This window comes from Harpia harpyja, chromosome 16 (assembly GCF_026419915.1).
Source record: "Harpia harpyja isolate bHarHar1 chromosome 16, bHarHar1 primary haplotype, whole genome shotgun sequence".
In the NCBI taxonomy this organism is placed as follows: Eukaryota; Metazoa; Chordata; class Aves; order Accipitriformes; family Accipitridae; genus Harpia; species Harpia harpyja.
The window spans coordinates 32,312,493-32,328,148 of record NC_068955.1 but is presented as its reverse complement, the minus strand read 5'-3'; the positions used below and the strand labels follow the sequence as shown (position 1 = coordinate 32,328,148).

Below are 15,656 nucleotides of genomic sequence, written 5' to 3'. Positions count from 1 at the left end.
TGGACTGGGAGCACTGAAAGATGAGAAATAATTCAATTTTCTCAGCAGTTATTGGGGAAGTCATGGACTTCCATGTATAAATGGCTTGAGAGGAACTATGAGAAAGCCCTGCAATTTATTTATGCTTTATTCTGGTATGGTATTGTCCTCCTTCCTTGCCTTAAAATATCCACCCACTTCCAAGCGTGTTGCTGGTGGTTGTATGCGTTTAGCTAAGGCTGAATGGGGAGACCGGGCTCGGGAACTTGAGGTTTTACTCTCTCAAAGAGAATTTACCTTATATTGACTTAAAGTGGTGTAACTGATTGATAGACAAAAATTGACATTCTTAACATTATTGACAGATTTGGGCCTGTTAAGCATTTCCATTTGAAAGACATAAAGCAGCTGAACTGCTTATATATTCAATATGGTTGAAGACAATTATACATTTGCATCCGAGTTTATTCTCCTGGGCTTCACAAACCGAGAAGACCTGCAGGTGACATACTTTGTCTTATTCCTTGCCATCTATGTCGTCACTCTAATAGGAAATCTGGGAGTAATTATGTTAATCAGAACTGATTCGTGCCTGCACACCCCCATGTACTTCTTCCTAAGCCACTTGTCTCTCCTGGACATCTGCTACTCCTCTACCATCATCCCTCAAACCTTGCTGAATTTTTTAGTGGAGAAGGTTATTTCCTTCGTTAGGTGTGCCACTCAGCTCTTCTCCTTTGCAACCTGTGCCACCACCGAGTGCTACGTGCTGGCTGCCATGGCTTATGATCGCTACATGGCCATTTGTAACCCCCTGCTCTACTCTGCGGTCGTGTCCCAGAGGCTTTGCGTTGGGATGTTGGCTGGTGCCTACTTAGCTGGCGTGATCAGCTCCACCATACACACGGTTTCCATATTTCGTCTCCCATTCTGCCGGTCCAAGAGGATCAATCATTTCTTCTGTGATGGACCACCGCTGCTAGCCCTCTCCTGCTCTGACACCCATGTCAACGAGGCGATGGTTTCTGCCGTGGTGGGGTTCAACGTGCTAAGCACCACAGTCTTCATCCTAGTCTCCTACTTGTCGGTCCTCTCCACTGTCTTGCGGATCCGCTCCGTGGCTGGTCGGCACAAAGCCTTCTCCACCTGTGCCTCCCACTTGGTCTCCATCGCTTTGTACTACGGCAGCTCCCTCTTCATGTACTTGCGCCCCGGCTCCAGACCGTCCTTGGAGCATGGCGAGGTGGTCTCCATGCTGTACTCCATCATAGTCCCCATGCTGAACCCACTAATCTACAGCCTAAGAAACACGGACATGAAGAATGCCATGAGGAAAGCAAAAGACAGAGTCCTCTCCTCCTTGTCCACACATGGTTCCTGGTCAGCTGAAAGGAGAGGGCTACCCTGACATGGTGAGGAGGGTTAGATATTGCACCTTCAAGAAGCAGGTACTAAATGCACCCGGCAGCAGGACACCTGGAAAACACGTTTCTCCTTGAACCAAGGCTACGTGCTGCACTAGGATGGACGGGACTTTCCCTGGCTGTAGCCTGAGACCTGACAGCGACCATGTATTGGGCAGAAAGTTATTGTCCAAAGCAAATGTTATTTCAATATTACTTGAAATAAATATTATTTATTATTTAAATACTATTAACAAATAATAACCCACTTCATTTCAGGCTTCAGAGAGCAAAAGGGAGAATGCAGGTTGTGGCTTTGCCGTGCTGATATCAAACCAGCTAGTGTCTGATCTCTCATGTTTTATATTCATGAACGTCCTCTGGTGATGCTCCTAGTATTAGGTGGATGTCAGTTGATTTTTCCAGGAGTTTTAGCTCCAGACCACAAAGTGAGGTTGCGTGAAACAACGTTGTGATTGTGTATTGGTCATCAAAGCACTCATGGTAAATGGGGACAAGTCATATTTGGGCCTCTGCTCTGCCGTGAAGTTAACTGGGCATGTAAAGAGCCAGAGTGCTGGTGGAGGGAGGATTTTAGGTCTTCCTTTCCCCCGAACAGCCAAGGTGCTGGTGGCCTGCGGTCGCCTTATGATGGAGATGGAGCAGCTGCAGTACCGAGCTGTCTGGCTCTGGGATTTCAAGCTGCATTACTCACCCTGCAGACACACACCCTACCCAGGCAGGTTTTCTTAGTGGATTATTTAGCTTTCCATGTATGTTTTTGAAGCAATCTTTGAAATCTCTTTTTTTTTTGTCCTAAAGTTGAGTGAGGGTTATTTTCCCCCCCTATTATGTTGCTTTTCCCACTTCACAAGCCTTAGTTTTAGCCCAGTACCCAATGGGGAAGAAAGAAATTAAAAACCATGGGGAAATCCTTTTCCACCCACCTCCAGTGCAGCTCCAGGACTAATAGTCTGCTGCCTTCCAGCAGAAAAACAAATTTACATTAAAAACATCTAAAGGCATCTCCATCTTGTTTCCCCATACTTTCATAGCTCAGTATTCTCTTCCATCTGCCCTACCCTTTGTGTTTTCTAAATGTCTGGGACAAAGTTATCATTTAATATTTGCACTAAGGGTTTTATAACATCTCTTCATCTAGCAGAAGCTTTCAGGAAACATTGGCACTCGGAATTCATCAGAATAAAACTGGTAAATCTGAGTTAATTCTGTTATAACCTCAAAGCAGCTGTGTAAAATGATGCTTTTGAGCAACCGGTTGTGCAGTCACCAGTAAAGCGTATGGAAATAAGTGTATCATCTGCTGGAGAGGACTCCCCATGGCCACGCTCAACCCATTCACACAGTGGATGCTCCGTCAGGTTTGTTTTCAGCACCCTTCAACGCAACACGAGCTGATCCATCAGCTTTCCCTGTTGGTAGTAAAGGGCTTCCTCAGTGAAAGACTGAAAGAGAGAAGTTTGTGATAGTTGGATAAATAAAAAGCAAACTACCCTGGACTTGTCTTTCTGCAAGACCAGGTGGTGGCACGGGCAGCCTGGGTAGGTCTCTACAGGAGAGCTCGTCGTGCAGGTGGAAAGGTTTTGGAGAGGGAGGAGGGATTGAAAGGGGCTTTTGCTGAGCAGGTCAAAATAATTATCAGCTGCAGGAGGGTCCCTGAGGGAGAGCGGCTTGCACAAACATCTGAGGTAACGCTTCATCTGGGATAAAACCCCTCTGCTAGCCAGCCAGGGCGATCCTGCCCCCCCCGAGCATCTCTTCTCCTGCCGCAGCTTCGACCCATCGGATGGGCTTCTCAAGGAGCTGCAGGCACCACATCTACCAACACCTTTCCTTTTAACCAAGCAGGTAAAAAAGGGTTTGGCATTTCCCATTGGTGACCCTTGTCGTGCTGCCTCTCACGTACTTGAAAGAGTTTTTAAGTGCAAATGGTACAAGAAGACTCAGCCCGGTGCTTCGCTGCTCTCTCCATCATCCCTTAACCCATAACACATTTCACAACACACTGCTTCCAGTGTGACTCAACTGATTTATCTCTTTAGCTGTTTGTATACTTCATATTGCAAAAAATACATTAGTATTGATTAACACCTGAAAAATGTACACCAGTCCCTTTTTGTGGGAGCTGGACTCGGTGTAATAAGTTATGAGGAGCAGGTTACTTTTTTAAATTTCATGTTACAGTAATATTTATGTAAATTTTTTTTTAATTTCTGCATTTCAATGATCAATTGGCAAACCTAGGGAAAAAAAAAACCCTAATTAATGCTTCTGTTTTGTTCATATGACTGAAGCTTCCCACACTCCTTTTGAGATGAGAAGAAAATTCAGAATAAAAGCATCTGCTCTGTGAAGTCCTGCAGCATAGGCTCAGGCTCAGGAGTAGCTCCATCTGTACTTGGCAAGATTTTAAATATTGTTATTATTTAAAATAATTTATTTAATATTTAAATATTTTTTAATATTTAGCATGTTTTTAACCTTGAAGCTCTTTAAGATACGATTGTCCTCTCCAGGACTGCAGGTTCACATATGAGCTGCTCACCGAAGGTTGCCTCTACGGGATGGAAACATCCACCTCTAGGACACAATCAATTTAATTCCAGTGATGACATTGTTGTCAATAGAGAGAAATGCATGCTTCAAGGGTACGAATCGTCCAGACGGAGCTATATCTCCAATACCAAGCGATGTTGACCAAGAAGATCTGAGGTCGTTAGAGTGAAACAAGTGGTGCTGGGACTTAAATCACCCTCCTGCACTCACTGCAGCCTTCTGTAGTTTTTTAATTCAGCCCATTCTGGGGGAGCGGATGCTGGTTTGTGGCTGGGATGTACTGGTGGAGCTGCATCTAAAGGAATTCCATCCGTGCTCTCCAAGAGCATCCATGGCATGAGCCCAAGTGCCCTAGCAGGGGTTAGGAGGTTTGCTTCAAAAAACCCACGCTCCTGATCTAGGGACACTTCAGCGGAGATGTAGCATCTGTAGATAGATCTTCCATCAGATAATTCATCTGCAGAGGGGCTGCAAGGGGGAGATGGGAATATCCAAGCTGAAGCTTTAAAAAGTTGGGTTTATATATACTATATTTTAACACCGTTACGTGGATATTTGAGTCGGTCATAGAAAGCTCACTGCAATCACAGCAAAGCCGTGCTGGAGACACTACCACTGCTCCCCGCACACACCCCCCCGCCCCCCCAGCACATGCAGCGGTTTTTCTTCAAAAGCAGATAAATTTAGAAATTAAAACCAAACCAAAACAAAAATTTCAAGTGCACGGCTTTGTTTCCTAGTGGAAAGGCTGCACCAGAACTAATGAGGCCACAGAAGAGCACTGACACAGTCTGAAAAAAAAAGAAGAGAGAAAAAAAACCCCTTGACATTTCCAGAAATCAGTGGTGAGAATACGAATCTTCTGTTTTCCACATTTTGGAATGTGTTTATTTGACTTCATTTTTTTACACTCAGATAAACATTTTGATATTTCTTAGCGCATCATTAGCACAGTGTCTATAAATCATTGCAGAATTACTCCCTTTTAACATCTGACTGCATAATTAGCTCCTTCACCTGTTTGACTTCAAAGCTTGGGCTAAAGGCAGAAATACAGTTGCCTTGTATTTTTCTAAAAGAACGCACCATTTTCTGTTGCATTTACTTTATAGATTAAAATCCGATGGTTCCACAGTATTTCTCTCTCAGGGATTCATTTCACTGACTCATTTTATTTCTATGCAAATTCATCTAACTTGTAGAAATGATGGATGGAGAAAACCTCACTGTTTTGTCCGGCTTCATCCTCTTGGGCTTCTCTGATGCCCCAGAGCTACAAACCACAATATTCACAATTTTCTTATCCCTGTATGTTTTCATGGTGCTGGGGAACCTGATGATGATCCTGCTAATCAACGCCTCCCCCCAGCTCCACACCCCCATGTATTTCTTCCTGACTCACTTATCTTTCATAGATTTTTGCCTTTCCTCCACTATCATCCCAAAAGCACTGGAGACCTTCCTGCTGGGGAGAAGCCACATCTCTTTTTTGGGTTGCTTTGCCCAGATATATTTTTTCCTTGCTCTGATCATCTGTGAGTGCTTCCTCCTGGGGGTGATGGCTTACGACCGATACGCGGCCGTGTGCGAGCCGCTGCTTTACACCACCACCATGTCGAGGGCGCGTTGCTACGGCGCGATGGTGCTGGCGTACGCCGCGGGCTTCCTCACCTCCCTGGTGCACACCGTCCCGGCGGGGACGTTGTCCTTCTGCCGAGCCAGGAGCATCAACCACTTCTTCTGCGAGCTGCCCACCCTCCTGCAGCTCTCCTGCTCCGATGCCCGCGCAAACGAGATCTTGCAGTTTTCCATTGCTGGGCTTATCACCGTGGGCTCTGTCCTGATGATCCTGGTGTCCTACACTTACATCCTCTGCACCATCCTGCACATCCCTTTGGCCAGGAGGAGGCTCAAAGCTTTCTCTACCTGCAGCTCCCACCTGGCTGCCATCACCATCTTCTACGCGCCGGGGATGCTCGCCTACCTCCAGCCTTGCAAGGCTTGCTCGCGGGATCAGGCAAAGCTGGTTTCGCTGTGTTACACCGTCCTGACCCCCACCCTCAACCCCCTCGTCTACAGCCTGAGGAACAAAGAGGTGAAGGGGGCCCTGAGGATGCTGTGGGTGCAAAAGCTGGTGCCGCACCTATCCAGGTTTTGAAAACGCATTTGCAGCTCTTCGGTACTTTGGAGGTAATGAAGGAGTATGCGTTATCGGTCATTATTGGTCCGCTTACAGATAAGGAGATCACACAGCAAGTACAGGGTATGGAGAACTAGCATAATGAATCGGTCTCTTAAACAACTTCAGTTTATTTTCATCGTGGTGTGAGCCTTCAATAATTAAGCAGAATAATTGTCAGCGCTTTCCTAGCAAAACTGAAATAGTACCATGATGGTTTGTGTCTAAATTGTGTTAAATGAAAATATTGCCCACAAAAAGGATGTTCAGATTGGAGGTAAACAATTACTAATATTTCCATTGCCTGCTTGATGATCATTTCCCCCGAATAAGCCTAAAGAACTGAGGATCTGTTTAAGTCAGTGATACATGGAGAGCTGCGATGCAGCCCAGACCCTCAGGGTGGGATGTGACCATCCAGGTGAAGGTCCAGCTGTGACCTCAGATGAAATTTCTGACCAATGTATGGAAGGTCCACCAGAAAGCACAAAGCCATGGTGTTGGCTCTGGGGACCTGGAGCCGTGCTGGCAACTTACGGGCACACATATGTTAGCATGTTGCCAGAAGTGTGTCCAAACCAAATTCTTCTTGGGACGTGTTGTCTTTACGACTACTAATCTTTTCCTTTTTGGATGACCGGTAACAGGTCCATGCTTTGTGTGGCAATTTGACTGAGTTATGACTTCTGTGTGTCATCACATGGCTGAGGTGGAAGATGCTCTAAAGAAAACTAGGCAAAGGGTTTTTTAATATTTAATCGAGACACACCTTTTATCTTTAATGAAGTATACAATTTCTGGAAGAACATGTAGCCTGTATAATGACAAAGTGAATAAATTTTATGTTTTAAAATAAGCACCTTTGTAAACTGTGGTCTTCCTAAAAGAACCGTAATGAATAAATGTGATGGCAACCAGTTAAAACCAGCTTTAAGCTGGCGTGAAGTGAAATGCTATAAAGCTTTTAATCAAAGTTTCCAATGGAGTTTTCATGAAAAATAGAGGCATTTGGACAATTTCCCCAAGAAACAGAGAACGTGACGTCTGAAGCGCCTTATCCTCGTGAATCAACAGGAGGGACAAGAATTGTTAACATGCAGCAAAGGACGTTAATGCTCCTTTATGCCCTGTCCTTCCATCCTCTGCACATAGGAATACATCAGAGAAGGCTGGATACGGTGCTGTAGCTGTGTTTAGGGCACTGGGTGGGGAAAAAAACCCGTTTCTCTCTCCCTGAGACAGCAGGGAGGGGAACCACTGTAATTGTCGTGGCCAGCATCACCTGGAGCCTCCACCCCCACCCTCTGCCCAGGGCTTGGGGCACTATTTAAGCTCAGCCCTGGGTCTTCAACAACTTTTAGAGTTGTGCTTCATCCTGGTCTTCAGCTTTCCTGGCTTGAATTTGGCCCTTGGTTTCCTCCAGGCCATTGATGGGTGCTGTGGGACAGTGTTCTGTGGGTGAGGCTATTGCCTATCCTGCATTGTGGCCGCTTTCAGCTCCCAGTTTGCCTTCCCTTATGGAGTAACTGGTTCTTGCTGCTCCCTGAGCCATGTTATGTTATGCAAACAGCATGAATAACTCTTAATGCAAAGCAAACCCCTCTAGAGTCCAAGCTGAGGATAAAGCAAGCTGTTATGAAAGGTAAGCGTTATAAAGATCTCCTCCACCACGACCTTTTTCTGTGGCTGTCTTGAGAAAAATGACCCCTGCTCAGCTACATGCTCTTGGGGGATTTTATTTTGCTCTGTATTAGGTAGCCACAATGTAGACTCTTACATCTGAGTGAAAACCAGTTTGGATTATTGGTATAACAGTATAGTGGGAGTGCTTAGGTCATGATTTCTATGGCCATCTAAAAGAAATCATGCTAGGAGTATTTATCTTTTATTTTAGCTTCAAAAAAACCCCCAATGTCTGGATTAACTCAGATGCAGCTATGTGCAAGTTAACGCTAAGTGACAGATGATCCCCCTCTTCTCTCTGTGGAGACCTGGCATCCCAGCTCATATTGCTCAAGGTCTCTAACAGGTTGCAGTCAGTTGTCTCTGCTTTGGAGAGCATGAGATTCTGCAGCATCCCTCAGTGGTACCTTCTCAGCTATGCAGTTGTCTTGGGGAAGAGCTGGCTGGGAGGAAATATCACTTCCAACAGCCCTATGACAAGAAAATAGGGGGGAAAAAAAAATACTTCTCCCTAGCTAGTTACATTCAATCATGCTAAACTCCTTGCCAATAGGGAGAAATACCACTCCCAGCTGCTGCTGCTTCTCCTCCTAAAGCAGATGTGAGATGCAGGTCAGATGAAGCCCATTTCTCTCTCATAGAGCAAATCTGGGTGAGTTAGATGCCTTGCAGCTGTAGGAAGCAAGGGGTAGGGTGAGATTCACCCGGGTGGCTGAGAGCACTGCTATGCTGCTGGGTACAGGCAGAGACAAGCTGGAGCTTTCAGTCCCCGCGGGTGAAAATGCCTGGGAGTTCAGCAGGAAAACATCCCAGCTGCTCGGGTGGAAGTTCCCTCCAGGTCTGGAGGCAAAGCAGCAGAGGTTTTTCAGTACAGACCCAGCTATGCTGCCTTTAGGCTGTGATGTTCTGGTCACTCAATGATTTAGCATCTTCCCGATGCTAGATCACAGCACTTACTGCTCTCCTTCCCCGGCAGGTCAGTGGTCTCTGCTTCTGCTCCCTTAATTTCCATGGCACATCCCCCTAGAAGCAAACGAGATTTTTTTTTTTTTTTTTTTTCTTCCTTGTAGTTAGCCCAAAGTGAGGTGTATGGGGTGTTTTTGGATATACCTCCCCAAAAGTCCCCAGTCCTCCTTGAACTTGCCTCTGGAGAAATCTTAAGAAGCTAAGCTTAAGAGGGAAATTCCTTATGAGCTTATTTTTACCACCTCCTATGATATTACATAATTTCACAGAAAGAAAAAAAACCAAAACAAACAAAACCAAGAGATGACAAGGAAATGGTTATCAGAGGCCCATAATGACAGGATGTTTGGTAACGCTGAGTCTCCGCAGATTTTAAACCATGCTTAAAATTTGCTGTACCTGCTTCTGTAAATATACGTGGTTCCTTAACGCCTCCAGACAGCTGACATAGGACTATTTAAAAAGGGAAGCAGCAGGCATTTTATCAACTGTTTGGGGTCAGTTTGGTCAGCAGGCAACTCCCCAAAATGTTATTTGCGGTTGCTTTTCTAAGTGCATCCTTCACCTCCTTGTTCCTCAAGCTGTAGATCAGAGGGTTGAGCATAGGGACGACCAGGGTATAAAACACGGCGGTGACTTTCTCCATCTCCAGCGAGTACTTGGAGCCCGGCTGCATGTGGCTCAGCCCCGCGGGCACGTAGAACAAGGTAACGGTCAGGAGGTGGGAGGCACAGGTGGAGAAGGCTTTGTGCCTTCCTTTGACAGACCTAATCCTCAGGATGGAGATGAGGATGTACACGTATGAGATGATGATGATGAAGAGCACAGACATGGAAATGGTCCCATTGAAGGCTACAAGCAAAAGCTCATTGAGGTGGTCATCAGAGCAGGTGAGTTTCAGCAGAGGGTTAGTGTCACAGAAGTAATGGTTGATGACGTTGGGTCCACAAAAAGGCAACGGCAGCAAGCAACACGTTTGGATTAGTGAGTTCAAAATCCCCCCGACGTATGACCCGGCCACCAGCTGAACGCAGACTCTCTTGGGCATAGAAATAGTGTAAAGCAGTGGGTTGCAAATGGCTACGTAGCGGTCGTATGCCATCACAGCCAGCAAGAGCACCTCTGTGGTCACAAACACAAGGAAAAAGAAATGCTGGACAAAGCAGGCAGAGTAAGAAATGGTTTTCTTTTCCACCAAAAAACCAATAAGCAGCTTTGGCGAAAAGATGGAGGAGTAGCAAAGATCAATGACAGACAGATTGCAGAGGAAGAAGTACATGGGAGTGTGCAGCCGGGGGTTTGTCTTGATCAATGTGATCAGCCCAAGATTGCCCATCAGGGTGATGAGATAAATCATTAAGAACATCATGAAGAGAGGAGTCTGCAGCTTAGGCTCACTTGTCAGTCCTAGGAGGATGAACTGGGTCACGGTGGTGTGATTGCCTTGAACCATATTACCGTACCTCACAGCAGCGTGCCTGCTGGCAGGAGGAGAAAGAGGGTGAAATAGGAAGGAGCAATGGCATGGCTTGCATATGATGCTGATAGCAGCAAGTACTTTATTAGACTCTTTATTAAAACTACAAAGTTTTGATACTTGAGATGATAACATCTAACTGTGCTTAGGTTCTCTGCAAATCCTCACAGGCAGAGCAACTCTTTCAGAAATTGCATTCTGTCCTTACTCTCTTTAATCATGAGGCCGAATTAAAAAAATCAGGTTTTTGCTTTAAAAAAAAAACCAACCCCAATATTGAATGATTTCAAAACTGGAGAAGGGGTGAAGAATTTGCAAACTTCATCTCGTTTCATTAGGAGGCAGAAAAGGGGCAATGTATTTCATTTTCCCCATGAGAAGACTGAACACAAGTGAGTCATGACAACCCTGGGAAGCCCCGAATCCCCCGGGCCCTCTTGGATCAGCTTTGCTGGATCCCCGGCTGCCCACATCAACTCCGCAAGCGAGCTGCCAGAGACTCCGGGGGTCACTCGGCAGCCTGGGACAGAAACTCCTCTGCTAGATGGCAAGAATAGGCTGAGCTGCCACATTTCTGTTGATAATTTTGGTCATGTTCCAGCACAGAGGGAAATATTCACACACACACCCCCCGCCCCAGTGCAGCAAATCACAGTGAGACAGAGTTTTATTACATTTAATTTTTGTATCTGCTCCAGCTCACCTATTACTTATGTGTTTTTCTCCACTCAAGGTAGGGAAGGAAGACATTTTCAGGCTGCTCTTCATAATTGTGAGACTAAGAAATGAATTGTATATAATGTGTTATGTATATAATAGAAAGCTGTTACCTGTATTCATGGCAATCCAGGAGGTGAGGAGGGAGGAAAAAAAAAAAATTGCTTATTGGAAAGCTCCATGCAGCAGAAAGAAAACCGGTGCCTTCATTTTCAAACCACACAACACCTTGCACACAGGATTTTTTCTAATCAAGCCCCTCCAGTGCCAGTTACTCACTCTTTCTAGCAGAGGACAGCAGGTGTTAGGAATCCTTCATGTGCCTGAAAGACTAGTTTCTGGTATAAATAGTGGTTCTGGTATTAATTAACAATAATATCAGTGTGATAAACAGCAGTGGAAATCTTTGTTTAGAATAGAAAATGTAAGAGAACCACCACCACCCCCCCCAACCAACTGGTGGTGAAAAATAACATCAACTACCAGCCAGGGAGAGAGGATAAACTATTTCTCTGCAGTATTGACACCAAAAGCTCAGGTGGCTCCTGATTTTCAAAGATACTTGTAATACCTTTTGTAAAGGCACAGTTGGGACATACTGAAATAGAGTGTGCTGCTGTTTCTCCTGCAGCACGCTGTCCTGGCGTGTGGAAGGATGCCGTGGGCGATGCCTGGCAGTTTTGCTCACACACCAGGCATCAGTGAATGTGTTACTTAATTTTCATTCTTGGGTTTAGCGGTTCCCATCAGGGTGGCTGTCTCACATTTGAGATATATCGCTGCACTCCACTTCTCTGGTACAAAACCAGATTCTTGTGTCTCTGTAACAGAGTTTTCACTTTACAAATATTTATGAGGTTCAAACATACCAGAAATAGCTGGTAGGATATTTCTAGGTTTTGGCTGCAGCTGCTTTTCCCTTCCACTAAAAGAACTTTTTTTGAGAATACTTGAAGATCCTTATAAACAAAAACCTGTAACAGATCCACCCAACCCTCCTGCTGGGACAAAGCTCTCATTTTCTGCAAATGAGGAATAATACTGCAGCATGGGCAGAAGCAGAAGGTTGCTCTAAGCTCTGCAGCATGTTTTTATTCATCCTAGAGAAAAATCTTGAAGATTTCCTCAGGGGCTGAGCCCTGTGTAACATGCCTTTCTGTGCTGCTGCATAGCACAGTCCTGCTCTTGTCTTCCAGCTGTCTTCCCTACTCAGTTTCTGTATGTTCAGGGCAGAAGAGCAGCTTTTCAAATGTTTTCTCTGAGGTTTTATCACAATAAGATGGTGACACATACTTAGAAAGCCTGAAGATAATGCCTTGAAATTCAGACATATGGAGAATAAACAGTTCAGGTATATTCTGCTAATGAGCTTTTGTCCTGAATCAGTAATCTTGCAAGCTTGAGTGCTGTGGGGTTTAATCTTACTCCACATTTGAAGCCTGTGCCTACAGTCCTGCTTTCCTGCCTAATACCGCATTCTTACCCAGCATCCAGATGCATCTTTCCATGATTTGCAGACAATACGTGTCCCTCGTCCTAAGGCAGAAAGAAGAAACGCGAGCTGTGTTCCTCCATTCTTCAAATTCCTCCGATCCTACAGGAGGAGGGAAGCGGCAGTCTGCAGACGTGACGCTCAGAAGTGAGACTGAGTAACGCAGCAGCTCTGTCAGCAAGAACCAAGGGTGCGTGGCACCGGCCTTTTGACCAGAGCGGGTGACGGCACTGTCCCTAAGGAGCTTGTGCAGGGGGACAGCTTTTGGGCTTACTCACTTCTTTCACCCTCATCAGTAAAATCCCTGAAGTTAAGTCTTAGCTGAGCAAAGAGCTTCATGCCAGCCACGGAGGGGATTGTTAGAAACTCTCAGAAGAGTCTGGAAGAAGTTTGGGCTTGGGTCCTGCCCACCCCCACCCCCAGCTAACCGTGCAAGGCTCATTAACCTTTTTTTGCTCAGTGCTGATGTGGAGGCGGGGGAAGTTTTCATCTGTGCTGAGCCACAGGTGGGAAAGAAACCATAGGAGTGTGCTAAATAATGTTTAATGGGATGCTGGGGTTTGGAATTTATTCTCCTGTTTGGACCGTGCAAGTTTAGAGCTTCACATAACTCTACAGTTTAAGGTAGTTGAAAGCGCAAGTGCCAAAAGCAAAGTCTAATGTGCACATAAATCACTTTCTCTCTCTGCATGTTTAACAGTTTTTACGGCTCTGAGTTAGAAAAACCTGATTTCTCAAGCTGATCGCTTCTGCGCCTGGAGATCACCATTGCAGCTGCGTCCTATGCAAAACACCCCAAGGAAAGCCACGGAGGCAGAGAAGATGTGCTTCCAACCCAAAGGTACAAAGCGTAATGTGTACTTCAGTGTAAGAGCACAAGCCAAGTGTACAAACACCAGACTGTATTTCTGTAATCACGGTAATCATGCTTATGATTTTACCTGAGGTTCATTAGAGAAATTATATTCATTTAAAGGTCTTTGTGTGCATCCCTTGAGAAAACGGTAGGCAGCAAACTTTACCATTGTGTTCCTTTAATTGCAGCAAACTTCACCATTGTGTTCCTTTAAGTAAATTAAAGGTATGTGAAAAGGCACTTAAACTTTTCTAAGAATGTTTCATCATTCTGGTTTTATTCCTTGAACTATTCTTGGCATCGTAATAACATGATACATAATAATGTGATGAACTAAATGCTATTTGGGTCAGCAAGAAGCGGGCAGGATGAAGGACTCTGCAACTAGTTATGGAGACCAGGGTCAGGTTGAAGACAGCAAGCCTGCAATTTCTCTTTCCTGCTGTTTAGTTTACTTCCTTGCTATAAGCATTTTTCTGACACTTACTTCCAAATATTATTATTTTTTTAATCATCTTTCATTCCCTTGCCACAAAACCATTTCACTGTACCTTTCCACATGGTCACAATGAAGGTATTAAGATAAAATAGGAGCATTTAATTAAGAAGCTCCTGTTAGGACAAATTAAGGATTGAAACATTTAAGAGAACACACAATCCCAGTTCTTTGTCTTTACTGCATTTTGAAATGAAGTAACATAATTAAGTAATGAAATCCAGGTAGATAAAATGTCTGAACCACTATGACTACCAGGTGAGTATCAGTTAAGGGTAACAGATCTCAGCAACACCACAGGAAAACACATTTCAATCAATTTTCACTGATAGCTTTCTACACATAATAAACACATTTCAAATGATAAGTATCTTCATCATTTAAAACTCATATAGTAGTCTACTGTGTACTGTAATACTGTATAGCCTACTATATATCCTACAATATACAACATAGCCTACTACGTATCATATCTATTGTATCAGTAGTATGGCCTACTATGTATTATAACAGTGTAGGGATAACTTACCCTGGTGACCAAGTAAATCTGGATGGAAGGTAACGGGGGTGGAGGGCACATGGGAGGAGGAAGGCAGGAGAGGAAGACAGGAGAGGAAGGATGGAGGAAGCAGGATGTGGTGGACACTAAAATAATCCCAGAAGAGCCAGGCTTTCAAACTAACCTGCCCAGCAAGGCTGTCCCTTAAAGCCTCCTGGGAAAACTACACTAAGAACTTGGACTGGGCTCCACTTCTCCATTAGAAAAGAAAAACCAGCGAGAGGCTGTTTAGAAGTTGCTTAAACTGTCTGAGCAGGTTTTTCCAGCTGAAGGAAAAAGCTTGTCACTGAGCCACAAGAGGTAACAAGGATTCAGGGTTGGAAGCACAAATACTTGCAGATAGAAGCCTTATTAAATACATAACTATGCAGAATAGGTGATAAAACATCACCCCTTGTGTTGATTTTAAAATCTAATTTTTCCCTGCAGCACTTTTCTGGCTTTCTGGATGCATATTCTGCAAGTAATGTGATGGGAGAAGTGACAGCTGCATTGACACTTGTGGAGAGCAGAGCTGTCCATCCCAAAGCACACCGGCTAGAGCTGCCCTCGTTTGAAGCACTAAGGCTTCCTCTTGCCAAAATATCTCCAGCTTGGAGCTTGGAATTACAGTTAAGCAGAGACCCTGTGAAAACCGCCAGATCAGAGAAGCAGACGTGTAAACTTTGGGTGCTCTGCTCTGGGTGCCCCTTCCCACACGCACAGCAAGTTGCAGCCAGGCAGGACATCCAACTCAGGAAGCTCCCTGCGCAGCACCCGCTGCTGTTGTTTACACTATGTTTAAGAAAATTTCTGAGATGGCTTAAAAATCAGGATTATTTTAGCAATGTTCATGTGAGATGGGGGGCTAGAAATTTTAGGAGAAATATATCAGCGTGGTTACTTATTACAGATATAGGTAAGGGTTGTTGTTTAATGATTATGGTAAAGAATGGATTTAGGTAGGAGCTGTTTAGTGATTATCTAACTTGTAATAGAATTTTAATGGTAGTAAACATGGTTCAAAGGGATGAGGAATGAAGATTAATGTATACATTATTGTAACTAACTGAAGCAAGAGATAGTTCCTGATGAAAAGTAGAAGTCGACCCCAAAGAGCTAGCCAAGACCAACCATGCGATTTGAACAAAAGCCAAAGGGCGACTGAGCCTGCGCAGGAGCAAGAGGTAAAGAGTTCATCGCGAGGAAGACATACAGCCTTCATCTTTACAACCACCACAAGGAGGCATTGCGCAGACTCAGTTAGGAGGGACTTAGGGAAATGACTTTTTA

General features: G+C 44.7%; 3 protein-coding genes across 4 annotated transcripts; 2 read left to right on the top strand and 1 right to left on the bottom strand.

Moving 5' to 3' along the window:
- Nucleotides 1-406: 406 nt before the first annotated feature.
- On the top strand, nucleotides 407-1,387 carry LOC128153131 (olfactory receptor 1038-like). The gene has a single exon (XM_052812043.1). It carries the CDS (start codon nucleotides 410-412, stop codon nucleotides 1,385-1,387), a length of 978 nt encoding a protein of 325 aa, XP_052668003.1. The 5' UTR covers nucleotides 407-409.
- Nucleotides 1,388-5,163: 3,776 nt separating this feature from the next.
- LOC128152426 (olfactory receptor 8I2-like) lies at nucleotides 5,164-6,117 on the top strand. The gene has a single exon (XM_052810645.1). The coding sequence runs from the start codon at nucleotides 5,164-5,166 to the stop codon at nucleotides 6,115-6,117; it is 954 nt and encodes a 317-aa protein (XP_052666605.1).
- A 2,967-nt stretch (nucleotides 6,118-9,084) lies between these two features.
- On the bottom strand, nucleotides 9,085-12,915 carry LOC128153108 (olfactory receptor 1052-like). 2 transcript variants are annotated; one of them, XM_052812005.1, is made up of 2 exons: nucleotides 12,891-12,915; nucleotides 9,085-10,230 (listed from the first exon to the last, which is right to left on the bottom strand). In XM_052812005.1, exons 1-2 carry the CDS (start codon nucleotides 12,913-12,915, stop codon nucleotides 9,272-9,274), a joined length of 984 nt encoding a protein of 327 aa, XP_052667965.1. In that variant the 3' UTR covers nucleotides 9,085-9,271. The 2 variants fall into 2 exon arrangements, with proteins under 2 accessions (XP_052667965.1, XP_052667966.1); XM_052812006.1 differs by lacking the exon at nucleotides 12,891-12,915 and having other exon boundaries at nucleotides 9,085-10,276.
- Between the last annotated feature and the right edge of the window lie 2,741 nt (nucleotides 12,916-15,656).

Coding starts and splice junctions, on each gene's coding strand:
- LOC128153131 (XM_052812043.1), top strand. CDS start 410: ATGGTTGAAGACAATTATACATTTGCATCCGAGTTTATTCTCCTGGGC.
- LOC128152426 (XM_052810645.1), top strand. CDS start 5,164: ATGATGGATGGAGAAAACCTCACTGTTTTGTCCGGCTTCATCCTCTTG.
- LOC128153108 (XM_052812005.1), bottom strand. CDS start 12,915: ATGAGCCTTGCACGGTTAGCTGGGG. Junction 10,231..12,890: donor CCTTGCACGGTTAGCTGGGG/GTGGGGGTGGGC, acceptor ATATGGTTCAAG/GCAATCACACCACCGTGACC.